This window comes from Peromyscus maniculatus, chromosome 8, assembly GCF_049852395.1.
Source record: "Peromyscus maniculatus bairdii isolate BWxNUB_F1_BW_parent chromosome 8, HU_Pman_BW_mat_3.1, whole genome shotgun sequence".
NCBI classification, from domain to species: domain Eukaryota; kingdom Metazoa; phylum Chordata; class Mammalia; order Rodentia; family Cricetidae; genus Peromyscus; species Peromyscus maniculatus.
Window position 1 is genome coordinate 5286716 of NC_134859.1, and position 20156 is coordinate 5306871.

The 20156-nt window shown below is 48.9% G+C and overlaps 3 protein-coding genes across 3 annotated transcripts; all 3 read right to left on the bottom strand.

Moving 5' to 3' along the window:
* Positions 1–3761, bottom strand: LOC102903431 (large ribosomal subunit protein eL39-like). Its single transcript, XM_042283550.2, has 3 exons — positions 3654–3761; positions 3467–3526; positions 1–372 (listed from the first exon to the last, which is right to left on the bottom strand). The coding sequence occupies exon 3, from the start codon at positions 341–343 to the stop codon at positions 188–190; it is 156 nt and encodes a 51-aa protein (XP_042139484.1). The 5' UTR covers positions 344–372; positions 3467–3526; positions 3654–3761; the 3' UTR covers positions 1–187.
* Positions 3762–13280: 9519 nt separating this feature from the next.
* Positions 13281–14902, bottom strand: LOC143274526 (uncharacterized). Its single transcript, XM_076577890.1, has 2 exons — positions 14101–14902; positions 13281–13755 (listed from the first exon to the last, which is right to left on the bottom strand). The coding sequence occupies exons 1-2, from the start codon at positions 14895–14897 to the stop codon at positions 13389–13391; spliced, it is 1164 nt and encodes a 387-aa protein (XP_076434005.1). The 5' UTR covers positions 14898–14902; the 3' UTR covers positions 13281–13388.
* A 1711-nt stretch (positions 14903–16613) lies between these two features.
* Positions 16614–18418, bottom strand: LOC143274511 (uncharacterized). Its single transcript, XM_076577795.1, has one exon. It carries the CDS (start codon positions 18416–18418, stop codon positions 17000–17002), a length of 1419 nt encoding a protein of 472 aa, XP_076433910.1. The 3' UTR covers positions 16614–16999.
* Between the last annotated feature and the right edge of the window lie 1738 nt (positions 18419–20156).

A 20156-nucleotide genomic window follows, 5' to 3' on the forward strand; every position in this document is an offset into this window, starting at 1 on the left:
TTTTTCTTCCAAACAAAATGTTTCACATATTTATTAGAGGACTACTGAATGAACCTACAAGGACATAGAAACAAAAAAACCCTCATATTCCAATAAACACACTCTGCTGTCCAGACAACAGTAATGTTTTAAACTTGATACAGTAAGTTTAATGGTGACCTTCAAACAGCATACAATATGTGGTTCCTTATAGACCCAGTTTGGTTCGTCTCCAGTGTCTCCTCTTGGAGTTGTACATGATTTTATTGCCAGTTTTCATCTGGATCCATTGTGGAATGGGACGATTTTGCTTTTGTTTCTTAGCCAGGAATCGCTTGATCCTGAATGTCTTGTGAGAAGCCATGGTGAAGAACAAAGGCAGATAGGCACACACTGTGTGAGAAAGGACAAGGCAAAAACACCTAGTTATTAAAAAAAAAAAAAAAAAGGCAGCCAGGCACATGATGGCACACACATCTTTACTCCCAGCACTCGGGAAGCAGAGGCAGGTGTTGCGCCTCTCCTGGAGCTCACTTGGTAGCCCAGGCTGGCCTCGAACTCAGAGATCCGCCTGCTTCTGCCTCCCCAGTGCTGGGACTAAAGGCGTGTGCCACCACTGCCCGGTGGCGAGAAATCCTGTCTTGAAACAAAACAAAAACTGATGAAAGACGCTCTCAAAAGGAAAAGCAAGTGAAGTAAGCACAGCAGTTGATGCAGAAACTGGGGTTAATCACCAAAGACTCCACTAAGAATCCAGCCAATAACTGAACACATACAGTTCCCAAGGCCAACCTGAGCTGTATGTGACCCTGTCTAAACAAACAAACAAAAGAGTGTGGGGAGGAGAAAGCTGCTGCTGAGCCAGTCAATTCATTCCAGAAGATTTGATAATTGGGAAAAGGTTTTCACTAATAATTTTCTTCATGGATCAAACAGTTGGCAGACATATATTGTGTTAAGAATGAACTAAGCAATAGTCTCATGCCTCATGGGTTAAAGTTTTGTAACCTCATTCTTATGACATGGCATTTCAAGGGATCTGGTGCTCTCTTCTATGTGAGGACCAGGCACATACATACTGCACATACATAAATAAAAAAATAGATCTAGAAACAAAAATTTAAGGAGGAGCTGAAATTCTCCATCACAAAGGTGCCTTCACCCAAATAACTTTTTCCCACACACTGAACTGAAGACCTACTTTATCTTTGAAAACTTGTATGCATTTCTTAGCTTTTCCCACTGAGGAAAATAGATAAACAAATGACTAATAGCCTGACTGCAGACTCCCCTAAGGTGCCACCTGTGGTGGTTTGACTAAGAACGACCCCCCCCCCCCAGGCTTATCTAACTGAATGCTTAGTCATCAGGAAGTGGCACTCTTTGGAAAAGGATTAGGAAGTGTGGCCTTGTTGGAGAAGTGTCACTGCAGGTAGAGACCCAGTGTCTTTTTCTCTGCCTATGGATCAGGTTGTAGCTCTCAACTGCTTCTCCAGTGCCTGACTGCACGCTGCCATGCTCCCTGCAATGATGATAATGGACTAAGCCTCTGAAACTGTAAGGAAACCCCCAATTAAATGCTTTCTTTTATAACAGTTGCCTTGGAAAGTCAGAAGATCAGGAGCTCCAGGTCAGGCTGAGCTATATAAGATCTGGGGTGGGGAAAAGCCAAAAGGATTAAGTGTAATTTAGAGATTGGTATACTGGTGCCTATATGTAATCATAGCCCTCAGGAGGTAGAGATATGTGAGAGCGAGAGCGAGAGCGAGAGCGAGAGCGAGAGACTGAGACTGAGACTGAGACTGAGACTGAGACTGAGACTGAGACTAAGTAGAACTGGCTGCCCTGGAACTTGCTATGTAGAGCAGCTGGCATTGAACTCACAGAGATCTTCCTGCCTTCTGATTGATAGATGGGATTAAAATCACATGCCACCATGCCTGGCTTCTGGGTATATTTTGAAACCAACCTAAATTTAGTTATTGTATCATTGTTATTGTTTAGGATTGCTTGTGAGAGGGTCTCATTCATATAGCTGGTAGGACCTCAAATTCTCCAAGTAGGTGAAGCTGGCCTTTAACTATGGGTCCTCCTGCCTCCCTGTGGGAATCCTCCTCCCTCCCTGTGGAAATCAGCTTGTATGGTGTTGTGTTATACTTCATTTCATGTAAAACAGTGACTTTCAGCATGTCCTTGCCTTGAGTGATTCCATTTGAGTGCAACCTCAGAGGCATCTCCTTTGTACACAAAGATACCACCTATCAAGGTGCTCAAACTGATGAACTATTCAAAAGAAACAAAGTACACTGGCACACGTGGGCACAGGGCATAATAAAACTTTCTCAAAAACAAAGCAAACAAACAAAAAACAAATCCCAAACATACTGAACATACCAGACCAACAAAGCCTCAACACCTTCAACTGGATCCCCTTAAAAAGACTAACACTGCCACGATGGCAGCACCACTGATGTCATCTGGCCACCAAGCATGTAGGTCTGACAGGGACCTCCAGGCTGGTCCTCCATCTCACCTTAAAGGTCCTATGCCTCTGTGGCTTGGATCAGCTCACCTTGAAGCTCATCTCTGTAAGCTTCTGGCAGGTCTCTAAATGTGTTCCTTAATGTTTTATTTGACCAACAGCAATGACTGTTTGCATCTGTGTGAGCCACCTGATTGATCCTACTATGTATCAAACACTATGACAAGTTGTCATCTCTGCCTACATTTTGTATCTGTTTCTTTTACTGTGGGCCAGACTCCTGCTTGATTCCCAAAGGCATGGTAATCACTCAGAGTGTCCATCTTCCTGTATCACACCTTTCAAAGCTGGTGCTGGCAACTAGTTAGGTATTAACAAACTTTGGAGAACACTGGAGTCACGACCTCCACACATAACCAACCCCGTGTAAAGCCAAGGCGTGAAACTGCAGTTTCACAGGGACCAGGACCGGAGTCACATCTCTGGCCCTGTGACAAGAACTTTGTGGATCTCTAAATCAGGGTCAAAGCCCCAAACAATGTAACTATCAAAGAAGAGACTTTCTAATAAAAAACAAGGGCCTATAGGTTTCCATCGGTAAAACCTATTCAAATGGGACTGCAGAGCTGGAGAGGTTGCTCTGGTGGTATTGTTGTATGGTATACATGAAGCCCTAGGTTCAATCCCAGCATTGTCTAAACCAGCCGTGGTTAGGACTTGTAACTCCAGCATCGCAGAAGTGGAGGCAATTAGTCTTTCTCCTCTACATAGTGAAAGTGAGCGGCTCAAGAGGAGGAACACTGGTAATGTCTGAAAGAAAAACGGGGCGGGGCGGGGGGGGGGGAGAAAGGGAGGGATGGGAGGGGACTACAACCTGAAGTCAGGAAATAAAAGCACAATCATGTTAATTCAAACCTACTTATCTAACAGAATGAGTTACAATGAGCTAAAGGAAGTTGTTGGGCTTTTTTAAACAATTAATTGAGAAATAGTGTTTCCTCTTACCTCTGCTGAGTGCGCAGGTTGGAGAGACAACAAATTGAGCTTCCGACTCCGCTAGGTTTCCTAGAAAAAAAAAAGGGGACGACAAAGAGAATTTTCTTAGGAGCAGGGAGGCGCCGGCCTTGAGCTGCACAGTGGTGCAGGCGTGGCCGAGCGACATCACACAGCAGCCAGGGGCCACTCCACCCACCTGCGAGCACTGCACAGGGAACCCGGGGCCGAACGCAGATGCGGCGCCCAAAGGGAACCGGTCTGGCAGTTAGGATAATGGCAGCCACCGGAAATCCGGTCAGGCCTCGTGGCCAGGAAGAGGCACAGGATGTTGTAAGTACGCAGGCGCAGATTACTCAAAGCCTGCTTCCTCCGCTTCAGGCCGAGGAGAACCCAGGGCTGGGACGAGGTGAGTTTTGGTGTTAATCAGGTAGATGGGCAACAGACTGCCATGCGCTTGCTAGTGTGCCCGGGATGACAGAATTCTTTTTTTAAAAATTAACTAATTAATTAATTACTTTTTAAGGTTTTTTTAGACAGGATTTCTCTGTGTAGTTTTGGTGCCTGCCCTGGATCTCGCTCTGTAGACCAGGCTGGCCTGGAACTCACAGAGATCCGCCTGGCTCTGCCTCTGGAGTGCTGGGATTAACAGCATGCGCGATCACCGCCCGGCCCAGTTAGAACTCTTAATGTGGCAGGAGCTCGGAATCCAGAAACTGCACATATTGTTGTACAGGAGGGAAGTGCCCACCTCTCGAGTGTTACAGGAACGCCACTCTGCACCCCTAAGACTCAAAACTTTTACTAGTTGTGGATCATCATCAGATAAAGATGTTGCAGACATGAAAAGGATTAGGAAATAACGTCATGTGCTGTGGTGACTCTTGTCCATAATCCTAACATTTGAGAGGTAGAGATACAGCAAAAGAAATCCAAGCTCACCCATGGCCACATAGACAGTTCAAGGCTAGCCTGGGACACTTGAGAACCTGCTTCAAAAAGTAAAATCACACAACAAAGCCAGGTGTACAGCCCGTGCCTGTAACTAGTTCTAAACTCAGGAGAGTGAAGGCTGGTGAAGAATTGGGCCAAGGCTTCTGATCTAAAGCCCATATTTATTCAGAATTCACACAAAAGTGACCTTCTGCGAGGAATAGTTCCACAGCAGATTAGATCACTAAAGATTTGGGGCCTCTCTGGACATGTAGTATCAGACATTTTGTGCTGATTTGTATACCTCCCGCATCCAGTGTCAGCCAAGTTCTAGCTGACTCACACCAGATAGCCCTATCAGCACTGTGTTGTCTAAAGATAAAATGGCCCTTACTAAAGGGTGAAAACATCTCTGTCTGGCAATTCCTAACATGAAAGCTTCCCACACTCGAGGATACCTGCTAGCGCAGATGATTCCTATCTGAAAGCATCACCCTGTGCTCAAAGATATCTTTCAGCACAAATGCTCCTTATCTGAAACTGCAGGGTAGACCCAAAGCCAGTACATTTTCCACTGGCTCCACCCTGGTAGGCACTCCTGCTTTCAATTCTACAAAGGCTCTCCCACCTACCCCCCCCCACCCCTCACACCCCACCACCCCCAACCCACACCCCACCCGCTACCCCTGTGCCACAGTGCACATCTTCCATTCCCTTGGACAGCTCGTTCCTCTTCATTGTCTCTATTAAGGGACAGTCTGCTTCTGTTGATGCTGGAATTGTGTGCATTTCTTTTTCACATTGTCACAGCTCATTCCCATCTAACATTTAATGGCTTTATGTTCCCAATAGTTACGAACAACCTCTGTGGTGGGGTATCCACCAGAGAAGACTGCTTGGACAGAGATTTAGGCCAATAGAAAGTCTTTATTAGCCAGCTGGCAACTATGCTGGGTGGTATGAGTTCCATTGCAGCCTTAAGCCTTTCTCAGGGTGAGCTTTTAAACATAAAATCCATGTATTTTGGGTTGACATAGTTCAGTTAACAAGAACAGTTAGCCAGAAGCAGAACAACAGAAGCCAAAAAGCAAGGTTAGTACTGTTAATATTCTGACCTGCCCCTTGGAAACCAGTGTTAGTTTTCTGACCCGCCCCTTGGCACTGCCCTGCGTCCTGACGTAAAAGCATCATTTTGAGGAAAGGCTCCTCCCCTTCCCCTCTCTTTCCTGCTTTTTCCCCCATAAGGTGTGCAGCCTCTCTTCTCTTCCACTCTCCCCTATTTCCTGTCTTTCTATTTATCTCTATTATAATAAACCATTTCTGTGAGGAAGCAGTGTCTGGGTCGTGAATACCTGGCTGCTGCCACCCTGCTGCCATGCCCACACACCATGTTTTCCTGCACACATGGGATACCCTCGGGGTCCCCCCCCCCTTGCAATATATCATAACAAGTACCAAGTACATTTCTTTTTCTTGTTTGTTTGTTTTTGTTTTTTGTTTTTTCAAGACAAGGTTTCTCTGTGTAGATTTGGAGCCTGTCCTGGAACTCACTTTGTAGACCAGGCTGGCCTTGAACTCACAGAGACCCGCCTGGCTCTGCCTCCCCAGTCTGGGATTAAAGGCGTGCACCACCACCACCTGGCTAACAAGAACATTTCTAAAGTCCATAGTTCTGGATTAGGTCTTTGGTTTTGTTTTAGCAGATGGTGCTGTCTAAGTGCTGAGTTTTATAGCCTGAATGCTACTTTCATCATGAAGTCAGTTGTGCTAACATATGGGAACCTATTGTACCCCCTTCTCATACTGATGTACTTAGCAGCCTATTTCCTTAACATGTATGACCTACAGACACATACACCCCTCTCCAAACAATGCATCTAGCAACCTGCTCCCATCTCTGAACAATGGTATAAGCTTCCCAACCCCTGTAATGATCAAATTTAGTTAATTTCTATTCAAGTATACTCTAAGGATATCTACTATGCAGAATAGTTTTAAGTCCAAATTGGGCCCCCAAATGGCAATTCTGGTGTCAATGTCCTAAACAGGACTCTGACTTGTAACAGAAGGATTGTTAAACCTCTGAAACTGTAAGCCAGTCCCAATTAAATGTTTTCCTTTATAAGAGTTGTCATGGTCAGGGTGTCTCCTCACAGCAATGAAACCCTAAGACAGAAATTGGTACCATGGATTAGGGCATTGCTGTGACAGGCCTGGCCATGTTTTTGGTATTTTGGGTTAGGAAAGCATTGGAATGCTTTAAGTGCTGCTTAATGGGTCATGCTAGTAGGAGCATGGAAGACAGTGGTGATTTGAACTGTGGGGGCCTGACTTAAGAGGTTTCAGAAGAGAAAGATTTTAGTGTGTTTTTGTGACATTTTGGTGAAGAATGTGGCTGCTTTTTGCCCTTGACTGGAGAGTCTGCTTGAGTCTAAAGTGAAGAGTTTGGGATTAATTCTTTGGGCAGAGGAAATCTCAAAATAGCCTAGTGTAGACTCTATTATGTGGTTATTAGTGGTAACTCTAATGAAGATTTATAATGAAAAGGAGCAACCTGAGTACATAAAAATATAAAATGTACAGATTTAGGAGAAAGGGGTCACCAGGAAGTGGAATGGAGTTAAGTTCTGTGTTCTAGGAGATAAACAGATGAAGAAATGAAATAAAGGGCGGTGACCTCAGGGCAAGACTGCACCCAGCATAGTTTTTAAATTGTGAAAAGGAAAGTTTAGGTCCAGGTGTGGTGGTGATATTGTGTCACCCAATATATTGTACACCTTAATAAACTTATCTAGGGTCACAGGACAGAACAGCACTAGACAGACAGAAAACGGTGGCACACACGCTTTTAATCCTATCACTTGGGAGGCAGAGATCCATCTGGATCTCTGAGTTCAAAGCCACACTGGAAACAGCCAGGCATGGTGACACAGGCCTTTAACCCCAGGAAGTGATGGCAGGAAGCAGAAAGGTATATAAGGAATGAGGACCAGGAACTAGAGCCTGTTTAAGCTTTTAGGCTTTTAGCAGCAGTACAGCTGAGATCCATTTGGATGAGGACTCAGAGTCTTCCAGTCTGAGGAAACAAGATCAGCTGAGGAATTGGCAAGGTGAGGTGGCTGTGGCTTGTTCTGTTTCTCCAATCATTCAGCGTTTACCCCAATACCTGGTTCTGGGTTTGTTTTTATTAATAAGACCCTTTAAGATTCGTGTTACACATGCCTTTAATCACATCACTCGGAAGACAGAGGCTGGCAGATTTCTAAATTCAAGTCCATCCTGGTCTGTAGAGCAAGTTCCAAGACAGCCAAGCTTAGGCAGTGAAGGAAAACATCGAAAGCAGAAAGCGGGTAAAGATGTAATTGGAGGAGGGAGCCCATGTTCCCGCCCCAGCAAGCAGTGTAACTTGCCAGCTTTGGCCACATGGTTCTGGCTTTGGAGTCAAGGACAGAAAAAAGGGGTCATGTGATCTCTGTAGCTACAAATAGCTGCTGAGGCCAGGCAGGGGTGACTCCGAATGGAGGCCCAGAGAGGCCGTTGTGTGAAGCTGTGAAGGGGAAGCCTGGATTGCCTTGGAGAACCCAAGATGTTGAAGATGCCAGAGTTGTGGGATACCTGCTGAGGAGAACTGCGAACAGGGAGTGGAAACCAGCCCAAGAGAAACAACTGTGTTGGTTGCAGTCAACAACGCTGAAAGGGGGTTGCAGATCTGAAGAGCATTTTGACATCAGACATGAAGACGCAGTTGGAGTTTGCCCAGCAGGTTTTCGGTCTTTCTTTGGTTCTGTATTTCCCCACTACATTCTCTTCCTTACTATTTGGAATGGTATTTTATATCCTGTGTGTAGTAGTTTGAAAGAAAATGACCCCTTAAAGGGAGTGGCTCTATTAGGAAGTGTGGCCTTGTGGAGTAGGTGTGGTCTTGTTGCAGGAAGTGTGTCACTGTGGAGGCAGCCTTTGAGGTCTTATATATTCTCAAGATACCAGTGAGATGACCATTTCCTTTTGCCCACAAGATGCAGGACTCTCAGCTACTTCTTCAGCACCATGTCTGCCTGCACGATGCCATGTCCCTCAATGATGATAATGGACTGAACTTCTGAACTGTAAGCCAGCCCCAATTAAATGTGTTTTTTTTTTTTAATTAGAGTTGCTGTGGTCATGGTTTGTCTTTGCAGCAATAGAAACCCTAACCAAGACTCTGCCATCATATGTTGGATGTATGTGTTCTGCTTTTTGATTTTGATTTTACAGGGGATTACAGGTGAGAGATTGCATGAATATCAGAAGAGACTTTGAACTTAGGACTTTTAAACAATGTTGAAACTGTGATAGTCTATGGGGACATTTGAAGTTGGACTAAGTGCATTTTGTATTTTGATATGACTACAAGACTTTGGGGACCTGGGAGTAGAATGTGGTGGTTTGAATAGGTGTGGCCCCCATAGACTCATGTATTTCAATGCTTGGTCATAGGGAGTGACACTGTTAGGAGGTGTGACCTTGTTGGAGTAGGTGTGGCCTTGATGGAGGAAGTGTGTCACTGTGGGAGCAAGCTTTGAGATCTCATGCTCAAGTGATGTCCAGTGTGACACAGTCTCCTGCTGCCTGCAGATCAAGATGTAGAACTCTCAGCTCCTTCTCCAGCACCATGTCTACCTGTTTGCCACTGTGCTTCCGGAGCCACGATGATAATGAACTAAACCTCTGAACTGTAAGCCAGCCCCAATTAAATGCTGTCCTTTATAAACATTGTCTTGGACAGGGCTGTAGAGATGTCTCAGTAGTTAAGAGCTCTGGCTGCTCTTCCAGAGGACCCAGGTTCAATTCAGCATCCACATGGCAGCTCACAGCTGTCTGTGACTCCAGTTCCTGGGGACCTGACATTCTCACCCAGACATACATGCAGACAAAACACCAATACAATACATATATTTTTTTTTTTTAAAAAAAAGTTGTGGTCATGATGTCTCTTCACAGCAATAAAATCCTAACTAAGTCACCAACCCAATGGTTAACTATCTTGGGTAAGTGTAACGACTTCATGATTAACCCAGTCTGCACTAATTCCCAGGCTTTTCTGGCCTGTACTTTTCTTCCAGCTGATATTTACCCCCCTTAAAACTGAAAAGGCTTTTCCCACTGCCTGCTGTTCTCTGCCCCAGAAAGACAATCCAGCAGTTTGACTATCCAAATAAACTTTTCTTTCTACCCACAGAGTGGTCTAGTTCAGGGTTTTACTGTGCCTTTGATTTCAAATGGAAAGGCCACTCTGTCCTGAACTGAGCTGTTGGTTATTGACAAGATATGAGCTCCTCTATTGCACATTAGAGATGTCTTGCCATGCTGGTCATTGCTGTGCTTCATAGGCATCACAGCTAGGTTGGAGGAGAAATTTCTTCCCCCTTACATGGCACCTTCTATACTATAAAAGGTAGTCATTAGGAAGGAGGTTTTCAGGTCAGATCCAGTCATCTGAATCCTGTGTCTGAAGTGTATGGTGTCTTTAGCAATAGAGACTGTTTTAGTTAGGGTTTCTATTGCTGTGAAGAGACCCCCTTGACTGGAGTCATACCTAATACCACTGAGAACTCTGTCTGATATACTTGAGATACCCTTTGTTTCTTTCATGTAACTGTGGAGGGGTCCCCAAAACAGCTTGACCACACAGCTGCCATGACAGGCCTAGAGGCACAGGCATAGCTTCTGTGGCAGGCTTACTGGCAGGCAACACCCTGATGCAGGAAAAGCCATAAGCTGACACCACCCAGGGATCCACCCAGGGAAGGGGAAATATCTGACATTTCAAACATTCCCTATACCTAGACAAATGTCAGCCAATCAGGGTCCTGATTCCTGGAAATCCCTCACCCCAACCTCTGCTATGACAAAATCCCCACCCCACCTGAGTTCAGGACTCTCTGCTCTCACGGCTGTGTTGGACAGACAGAGGGACCAAGTTCAGAGTTTGAAGAGAATAAAGGCTCTTTGCTTTTACATACAGGATTTGGTCTCCCTGGTAGTCTTTTGGCGGTCCTTGCAATCTAGGCATAACAGTAACATTGTCTGATTAGCTTCCTGCCGACTTCCTTCCATTGTATGATAGCTTTCTGATTGTGAGACCAAAATGAGCCATCTTAGAAATAAGACCAAAATGCTCTCACCCCAAAACTAAAGGCCTAAGACTGCTCCTTTTAGCTACAGGCCATAAGTTACTGGAACAGGCCAGAAGTTACTGAGACCAGTCAGTTCAGATTCCAGAAACCAGGAAGTGTAAAAGTACAGAGCCACAAGATAGTCACGAGGTAATGCCTGCCAGACTATGGAATGTCCTCTCCCTGGTTTCCAGGGTAACTGACCACAGAAATGCCCCCACCTGATGGCAGCCAATGAGAAATGGTGGCGGGCAACCACTCCTTTAGAAGTAATTTCTAGAAGTCCCTGAAAGACCCCCAGGGGAGATCTTCCTCCGGGAGAGACCCCAAACCCGAGGAACACACCGAAACCACAGATCAGATGCAAACAGCAAGAGGGTTTATTAGATGCACAGGTACCCGGGGCCAAGTCTCTCGGAGGACTTGCGCGCCTACCTAGGGCAAAGGGGACTTTTTATGGGATTTCAGGGGCAGAGGCGCGGTTACAGAAGCGAGAAGCATAGTTACAGGGTCCCTATTGGCTGTTTTACAGAAGGCCAGGGTGAACTTGGGGTCGCGTTCTTTAATTATCAGAAGTTTGATGTGTGGCTGACTTGGCCTTGTACAGCGTATAGTGGGTGTTTTTCCAGCCCAGCCGCTTGTTCTTCAAGGCCAGGGGCCCGCCATAAAATATCCTGATATAACTCAACTGTCTTACTCCCAAGGCCGCTGACCCAATTATCCCCCCTATCTTAGGCCGGATGGCTGGCCACAGTTATCTCTTTCTCCCAAGGCTGGCTGGCTAGTTAGTCACAGCTGTGAACTCCTGTTTTTCTGATTCCTTCAGAATGGCGTTTCTTAGGCTAAGTTATTGGGGGGGGGCATTACATCGGCCCAATGCCCCATGTCCTCATAATGGAGTGGGGGTCTTTCATTCCCCCATTTTCTTTTGTACCAAATGGAATCTTTCATTTTAGGATGGAGAATAAGGGGCCAGCTCCATCTCTGACTGTCTGAGTCTCTGATATTGCTGGGTCAGGATCAAAGCCTGGACAACAGAAACCCTATCCTTGATGAATTGCACCAATCTATTGAGGATGCATGGCCCGAACAATAAAACGAGCAGGAGGATGATTAGGGGGCCCATAATGGTGGAGACAAGGGTCGTAAACCATGGTGACCTTTGGAACCATCCTTCAAACCATCCCTGATGAGACTCGAATAATTGTTGCCTTTGTTTTAATCTTTCTCTTAATTTAGCCATGTTGTCCCTGACTACCCCAGTATGGTCTGCATAGAAGCAGCATTCTTCTTTGAGGGCAGCACATAAACCGCCCTCTTGTAGGAAGAGTATGTCCAGCCCTCTCCTATTTTGCAGCACTACTTCTGACAGGGATGTCAAGGATTTTTCTAACGCACTAACCGATTCCTCTAGGGCTTTGATGTCTGTATTCATGGCTACTTGGAGCTGTCTGAATTGGCCGGTCTCCATAAGGGCTGCGGTCCCTGTACCTACCCCGGCAGCTATTCCGCCCATGGTAATTCCTCCCAGTAACAGGGCCAGCGTCAGGGAAACAGGCTCTCTTTTAAAACGGGTGTTTTTCATTTCGAAGTGACTATAAATATATTCAGGTTCATGATAAGTAACTTTGGGCCATAATTCTATTAATATACAATAGTCAGAGGTCAAGTTCAGCACTGTAGTGGAGACGCAGGGAGTGAGTCCCGTGTTACATGCCCAAAATGTTCCTTTAGGGGCTGCAAGATAATAAGCCCCTGATGGAAGGGCCTGGGTGGAATTGCAAAGACCTTGGTGGGATGTTGGAATGGTTCCTAAGCAGAGCCCTTGTCCAGAGACTTCGGAGAGAGTCAGCTTGTGCCGGGGGGCGGTGTGGCATCTTGTAAAAGGGGAAGTCTGGTTAGTAAAATTCCCCATAACAGCAACCCCTTCGTAATAAGGGGGACTTGAAATTAGACAAAGCCAGCAGCTTCTGGTTTTGTTTGGGGCAGTGAGGTTGAGGGTTAGATATGCCCCCTGGATTAATTTTAGGAGTCTATCTCCAGTGCCTGGCCTTACAAAGGAAGCAGTGGTGGCCGTGCTGGCTGTAGGGGACAATGTAATAGATCGATGGGGGAGCTGGGCTGGGGCTCTTTCAGGTTGTGAAGGTAACTTCTGTTCTGGGAGAACGGGGTTGGGGCCCACAGGAATGTTAACTGATTCTATCTTTTGTTTTACTTGGAAAGTGAATCCCCTGTCTGTTCCCGTCATATAGAACCTGACTCCCCAAGACCGTCCATCGGTCCATGAAGAGAACTTCATGCTCTTCGGGGTGAAGGAAATGTTTAGTGAATCTTCTCCCTTCTGACTTCGTCCCACCTTGATAAGATCCCAACTGGAGCTAGGCCCCCAGTACGCGTCCCCAGTTGTTTCACATCCCCATTTTGCACAAAAAAAGATTCTAGTCCCCCACATTTGTAAGTCGTATCCCAGTCCCTTCCGTCCCTAGGGCATACATACAGCTGGGTCTGCTGTAGCTTTTTATAGGCTGACCGTGTTCGGCAGCCAGGTGAGTCGGCTATATGTTGTCCTTGGGCTGTAACCCCAGTCTGTATGGCCCGTTTCTTTCGAGACATAACATTGTAGTGGTGTGGGTGTACTCGGGGATATCCCAGGTATCCAGCCTAGCGACTAGGTCACATATCTTGGGAGTCAAGAAGGGCCACCATGTGTTAGGAGCGTGTTGAGCAGTCGTGGACCAGACTACATCCCCAGTTTGGGAAATGACCTGCCAGGTAATTTTTTTTAACCAGGTGGGGGCTCTCTGGTGATGCCCCTCCTAATGTCAGGAGGAGGACTATTAGGGGGATCAAGGGGCCCCCCGAGTGAGTCTTATCTTGAGTGGGTTCGAAGAGCGTTGAACTTTCCATGTTGATGTCTCGGTGCTCTCAGCTTCGTCGGGTTCCTTGGCAGCCTTCACATGCGACGCGTGGATCCAAGCCACTATCCCGTCAACCTTGAGTGCGGTGGGAGTAGTTAACAGGACGGTGTATGGTCCTTTCCACCTCGGCTCTAGGTTCTTGGATTGATGGCGTCGGACCCAGACAGAGTCCCCAATCTTGAATGGGTGAGGCACCACCGGGCGATTCAGTTGCTCCCGGTAGGCATCCGCCAGGGGTTTCCACACCGTCTTTTGCACCAGCTGGAGGGCTTGGAGGTGTGCCTCTAGGGTAGGGCTAGTGGCAAAAGAGGAGATGTCAGGGTGAAGGAAATTTACAATTGGTGGGGGAGCCCCATACATAATCTCGAACGGGGTTAGGCCATGAGGCCCAGGAGTGTTCCGGGCTCGGTAAAGGGCTAGGGGGAGTAGGAGCACCCAATCTCTAGTGCCAGTTGCAAGCGTTAATTTGGTTAAAGTCTCCTTAATGGTTCTATTTGCACGTTCTACCTGTCCTGAGCTCTGGGGGCGGTATGCACAATGAAGTTTCCAATCAATCCCCAGTAGCTTGGCCACCTTCTGACTTACCTGGGAGACAAAGGCGGGCCCATTGTCTGACCCCAATATCTGGGGCATTCCATACCTGGGAAAAATTTCTTCCAGGAGCTTCTTGGTTACCACGTTAGCGGTCTCCTTCTTGGTAGGGAAGATCTCCATCCACCCTGAAAATGTGTCTACAAAAATCAGAAGGTATTTATATCCATATAGTCCGGGTTTTACCTCGGTGAAGTCAAGTTCCCAATGGACTCCGGGGCGGTGACCTCGCAGGCGGCTCCCTCTGCTCAGATGGGCTTTTCCTGGATTAACTTGGGCACAAGCAGGGCAGCTGGAAGTCACCTGTTGGAGGACCTGTTCCTGATTCAATAATACAGTGTCCGAAGCCTCATCAGCCAGAAGGGCCCTCATCTTGTTTTTGCTCAAATGGGTTAACGCGTGGAGGAACTTGAGCATGTATTTGGTATGGGAGGTTGGCATAACTAATTTGTTATCCATTATATAAGCTTGTCGCTCGGGGCTCCATTTCGCCCCCATTTTCTTCGCTAGTTCCTGGTCCTCCGGGCTGTAAGACATGGGGTCTCTACTTGGCTGTTGGTCCTGCAAGACCAACAGCTGGTTGCCCCTTGGGGATTGTAAGGCGACTGTCCGGGCTGTCAGATCAGCCAGCCGATTTCCCCGTGCTACGACAGAGTCATCTTTTTGGTGCCCCGGACAATGTATGATGCTGAGCTGATGTGGGAGGAACAATGCCTTTAAGAGGTCTAAAATTTCTTTTTTGTTTTTAATTTCCTTACCCTCCGAGATCAAGAGGCCTCTTCTTCTGTAGATTTCTCCATGTACATGAGCAGTGGCGAAGGCATATCTGCTGTCGGTATAAACCATGAGTCTCTTACCTTCCGCCATCCGGAGGGCCTGGGTCAGGGCGATCAGCTCTGCTCTTTGGGCCAATGTTCCAGGCGGCAGCGGTGAGGCCCAAACTACCTCTGATTCGGTGGTAATGGCTGCTCCAGCCCTCCGTTCTCCTTCTTGGTGGAAGCTGCTCCCATCCGTGAACCAGATAAAATCTGGGTTTGACAGCGGTTGATCTGTTAGGTCAGAGCGGGTGCCATGGACCTCCGCCAGAATCTGGAGGCAATTGTGCTCCTTGGATGGGTCTGGCAAGGGCAGCAGGGTTGCGGGGTTGAGGGAGACAACTGGTCCGAACACCACTCGGTCTGTGTCTAGCAACAGAGCCTGGTAGTGGGTCATCCTGGAATTTGAGAGCCACCTGTCTGGGGGCTGCCGGACCAGAGCTTCCACCGCATGGGAGGATAACACAGTTAATGGCTGTCCCAAAGTCAGTTTCCCTGCATCCTTGAGCAAAACAGCAATGGCGGCTACCATGCGCAGACAAGGGGGCCATCCTGCAGCTACCGTGTCTAATTTCTTGGATAGATAAGCTACAGTTCTCTTCCATGGCCCCAATCTCTGTACCAGTACTCCTTTTGCAAAGCCTGAGTTCTCGTCCACGAACAGTTCAAAAGGCTTGGTCAGATCTGGTAGGCCAAGGGCTGGTGACTCAAGTAAGGTTCTCTTAATTCGTTGAAAGGCCTGTTGCTGCTCCTCTCCCCAGTGGAACATGGTCCCAGGCTTGGTGAGAGGATACAGGGGGGCAGCCATCTCAGCAAAACCTGGGATCCAGAAGGTGGCAGTAGCCGGCTGTACCTAGGAACTCCCGCACCTGGCGGGGGTTCCTTGGAGGGGGTATGGAGAGTATGGCCTCCTTCCGTGCTCTCGTGAGCCATCTCTGTCCTCCCTCTAGGGCATAACCCAGGTAAATGACTTTGTTTTGACAAATCTGAGCCTTCTTGGCCGAAGCCCGATAGCCCTTCTGTCCCAGTTTAGCCAAAAGGGCCCGAGTGCCTCTCAGACATTCAGCCTGGGTTCTGGCTGCTAGGAGGAGGTCGTCCACATATTGGAGCAAGATTAAGGCCGGGTGTTCAACCCGGAATTCGGCTAGGTCTGAGTGTAAGGCTTCATCAAAGAGAGTCGGGCTGTTTTTAAACCCCTGGGGGAGCCGAGTCCAGGTCAACTGTCCTGAAAGTCCCATCTCTGGGTCTCTCCATTCAAAAGCGAACAGCAGTTGGCTCTGGGGGTGCAATCTCAAACAGAAGAAGGCATCCTTCAAGTCCAGTATCGTATACCAAACGTGGGTTGGTGGAAGAGTGCTGAGGAGGTTGTAAGGGTTTGGCACCGTGGGGTGTATATCTTCAACCCGTTTATTAACCTCCCTCAGGTCTTGAACCGGTCTGTAATCCCCTGTCCCAGGTTTTTTTACAGGCAGGAGGGGGGTATTCCATGGTGATCGACAGGGCACAAGTACTCCCTGGTCCAAAAGCCTCCGGATGTGCGGTTTAATGCCCTCGTGGGCTTCCCGGGACATAGGATACTGTTTGATTGAAACGGGAGTGGCGGAGGCTTTTAACTGAATAACAAGTGGGGGTTGGTCGTGAGCCAGCCCCAAGCTGCCAGTCTCTGCCCATGCCGAAGGAAATTCCCTCAACCAGTCCTGCATTTCTTGTGGTGGCCCCTTAGAGGGCTCAGATTCAAACAGGTGGTATTCCTCTTCCAGTTTTAGGGTTAGGACTTGTAGGGGGGTCCCTTTGGGTCCTGTAACGGTCGACCCCTTATCATCAAAATAGATCTGAGCCTTGAGCTTAGTCAACAGGTCTCGGCCCAATAATGGGTGAGGGCAGTCGGGTATATGCAAAAAAGAGTGGGTTACCTGTCCAGATGCCAGCTGAACCTTTCTCTCGGTGGTCCATCGATACCTCCTGCTACCTGTGGCCCCCTGGACCAAAGCTGTGCGGTCACTGAGAGAGCCTCCGGTGTGGGTCAGGACTGAATGTTGAGCCCCGGTGTCCACCAGGAAGGTCACTGGCTGCCCCCCAATCTTGAGAGTTATCCTAGGCTCGGGGGGGGGGGGGCTCCTGGCCTTGACCTCCCTAATCCTCCAGATTGAGGAGGTCCGTGGCCCTTGACTTAGGTCTCCGAGACCCTTGAGGCTTCTTTGGGCAGTCACGAGCCCAATGTCCTCTCTCTTTACAGTAAGCACACTGGTCTTTGTCAAGCGGTGTTCTTCTCCGATCTCTCGTCCTAACTCCCTCGCTGACCTGTCCCTGAGACACTACAGTGGCCAGGACTTTAGTTATTTCCCTATGACGCTTTTTATCTCTCTCTTCCTGCCTCTGCCATAATCTCTCTTCCCGCTCTTCGGGAGTTTCTCTCTTATTAAACACTTTTTCTGCCTCTCTCAATAAATCTGACAAACTGAGTGAATGCAATCCTTCTAGTCTCTGTAACTTGGCCCTTATATCTGGACTTGACTGATAGATGAAAGACAGTATGACACCCGGTGCCTGTCCTGGATCTTCTGGATCGTACGGGGTATACATTCTATATGCCTCTCTAAGCCTTTCCAAGAACGCTGCCGGCGTTTCCTCCTTTCCCTGGGTCACATTTCTAACCTGGGCCAGATTGGTAGGGCGTCTAGCCGCCCCTCGGAGACCCGCCAAGAGCAACTGGCGATAGAGACGTAGGTGCTCCCTACCTTCTGGGGTCGCGAAGTCCCAGTTCGGGCGGGTGAGGGGAAAGGCTGCATCAATGATATTAGGCAATTGGGTGGGTCTTCCATCGTCTCCTGGAACCCGCTTCCGAGCCTCCAGGAAGACCCGCTGCTTTTCCTCCACCGTCAGGAGGGTCTGCAGTAACTGCTGACAATCTTCCCAAGTGGGCTTGTGGGTCACTAAAATGGACTCAATCAGGTTAGTCAAGGCAACAGGGTCCTTAGAGAAAGGAGGATTATGTTGTTTCCAGTTGTAGAGGTCAGAAGCTGAGAACGGCCAGTATTGGAGCTGGTGGTTAGGACCTTCCCTAAGGGGAAAGGCTCTGGACTCCTTGGCTGGCTCGTCGCGCTTTCCTCGTAGGCGACCGGCAATTGGGGAGGGAGCCGGAGTCTCATCTTCCCTCTCTCTCCTTAGAGGCTGTTCAGGCGCCTCCGCGGGGGCCGTCGGTCCCTCCGGTGCCCTTGCAGGGGCCGCCGGTCCCTCCGGTGCCCGATTCCCTGGGTATGGTGGTGGGTCCTCTGTTAGGAGGTCAATAAGAGGTGAATTGGGGTCTGGGGGGAGGACAGGAGCCTTAGGGGAATCCTTTCGTGGGAGAACAGGGTAAAGGGAGGAGGAAGGAGGGGCGGGAGGGAGCGGTGGTTTGGCGCCCGCGGGTGGCGCCGTCCCTCCTGAGCCCCCTTCCCCAAATCGGGGCTCCCCAGTCGTCCCAGAGCCGGTCCCAGCACACCGCCACAGTGGAGGAAGTGCGCTCGGTAGTGGCCGTTCGCCGGTCGGGGAGCAGTCTCCCGCCGATCCCATTCCCGGCCCCGCCTGAGCGCCGGCGCCATAACCTGCGGCCGCCTGCGCGCCCGCCTGCGCGTTCCCATATCCCGCACCCGCCTGCAAGCCTGCCTGCGCGCCCGCCTGCGCCGGAGCGGCGGGCCGCGGGGAGAGGAAAAGACTTGCTGGTGTGGGGTTAGGGAGGAACAGGGAGTGGGAGGGATCCGCCGATCTGGCTTCCTCGGCCCCGGGATTCGGCGAGCGCTGCTGCTGCTGGGGGGCTGAGGGGAAGAGAAACGGCTTAACCCATGGGGGAGGTTCTGTTGTCAGGAGTCTCCACATGGCAATGTATGGGACCTGGTCCGGGTGGCCATGGGGACTGGAAGCAAAAACTTTTCCCTCCACCTGTGAAATAAGACTGAGGTTAAAGGTTCCCTCGCGAGGCCATCCTACATCCATTCTGACCCAATCGGCCTCGCAAAGAGTGATCCATTTTTTCTTCTTAATTACGACTCCTTCGTTGTTGGCTCGTGTCTTTACGTCTGACCAGTGGTCAAGCGTGAGGCTCAAGGGGGTGGTGACAGTCTGTCCCATGGCTGTTTCTAGGAGGAGAACGGTTAAACAGAAAACAAGGAACGACAGACCAATACAAATAAGACTAACACGCGCTGCGCGGCTTCGGTTCCAAACCGAAAGCAAAACCTCAGAAGGAGACTGCGAGGGTCCAGCCCCCTCTTCTCCAACCAACACAACGTATCCCTCGGATACGTGAGTGGCCCCAAAAAACCGTGCCCCAGAGGGGACTTCAAACCGTGGAACGTCATCCAGGTTCGCAGTGGCAAAGTCCGCGCCCGTCGGCCCCTTCAGATCCACTGACACAGACAGATTATCAGGCACAGGCGCGCAGACAAACAAACAACATTCAACATTCAGACAAACAGACAACACTCAGACAGTACAGGGATGACATCAACCAAGGCCGGCCGGCTTACCTCCTGATGGTGGGTCGGTGGTCCCAGGGAGGGGTCTCAATCCCCGTACGGGCCACCAAATGAAAGACCCCCAGGGGAGATCTTCCTCCGGGAGAGACCCCAAACCCGAGGAACACACCGAAACCACAGATCAGATGCAAACAGCAAGAGGGTTTATTAGATGCACAGGTACCCGGGGCCAAGTCTCTCGGAGGACTTGCGCACCTACCTAGGGCAAAGGGGACTTTTTATGGGATTTCAGGGGCAGAGGCGCGGTTACAGAAGCGAGAAGCATAGTTACAGGGTCCCTATTGGCTGTTTTACAGAAGGCCAGGGTGAACTTGGGGTCGCGTTCTTTAATTATCAGAAGTTTGATGTGTGGCTGACTTGGCCTTGTACAGCGTATAGTGGGTGTTTTTCCAGCTCAGCCGCTTGTTCTTCAAGGCCAGGGGCCCGCCATAAAATATCCTGATATAACTCAACTGTCTTACTCCCAAGGCCGCTGACCCAATTATCCCCCCTATCTTAGGCCGGATGGCTGGCCACAGTTATCTCTTTCTCCCAAGGCCGGCTGGCTAGTTAGTCACAGCTGTGAACTCCTGTTTTTCTGATTCCTTCAGAATGGCGTTTCTTAGGCTAAGTTATTGGGGGGGGGCATTACATCGGCCCAACGCCCCATGTCCTCATAATGGAGTGGGGGTCTTTCATCCCTAGAAGCAATCCAATCAGAATTGTACCTGTACTAGCACCCCTAAATGATGTAACCTTGTGACTTTTCCCTTTAAAAACTGAGCTTGCAGACAGGT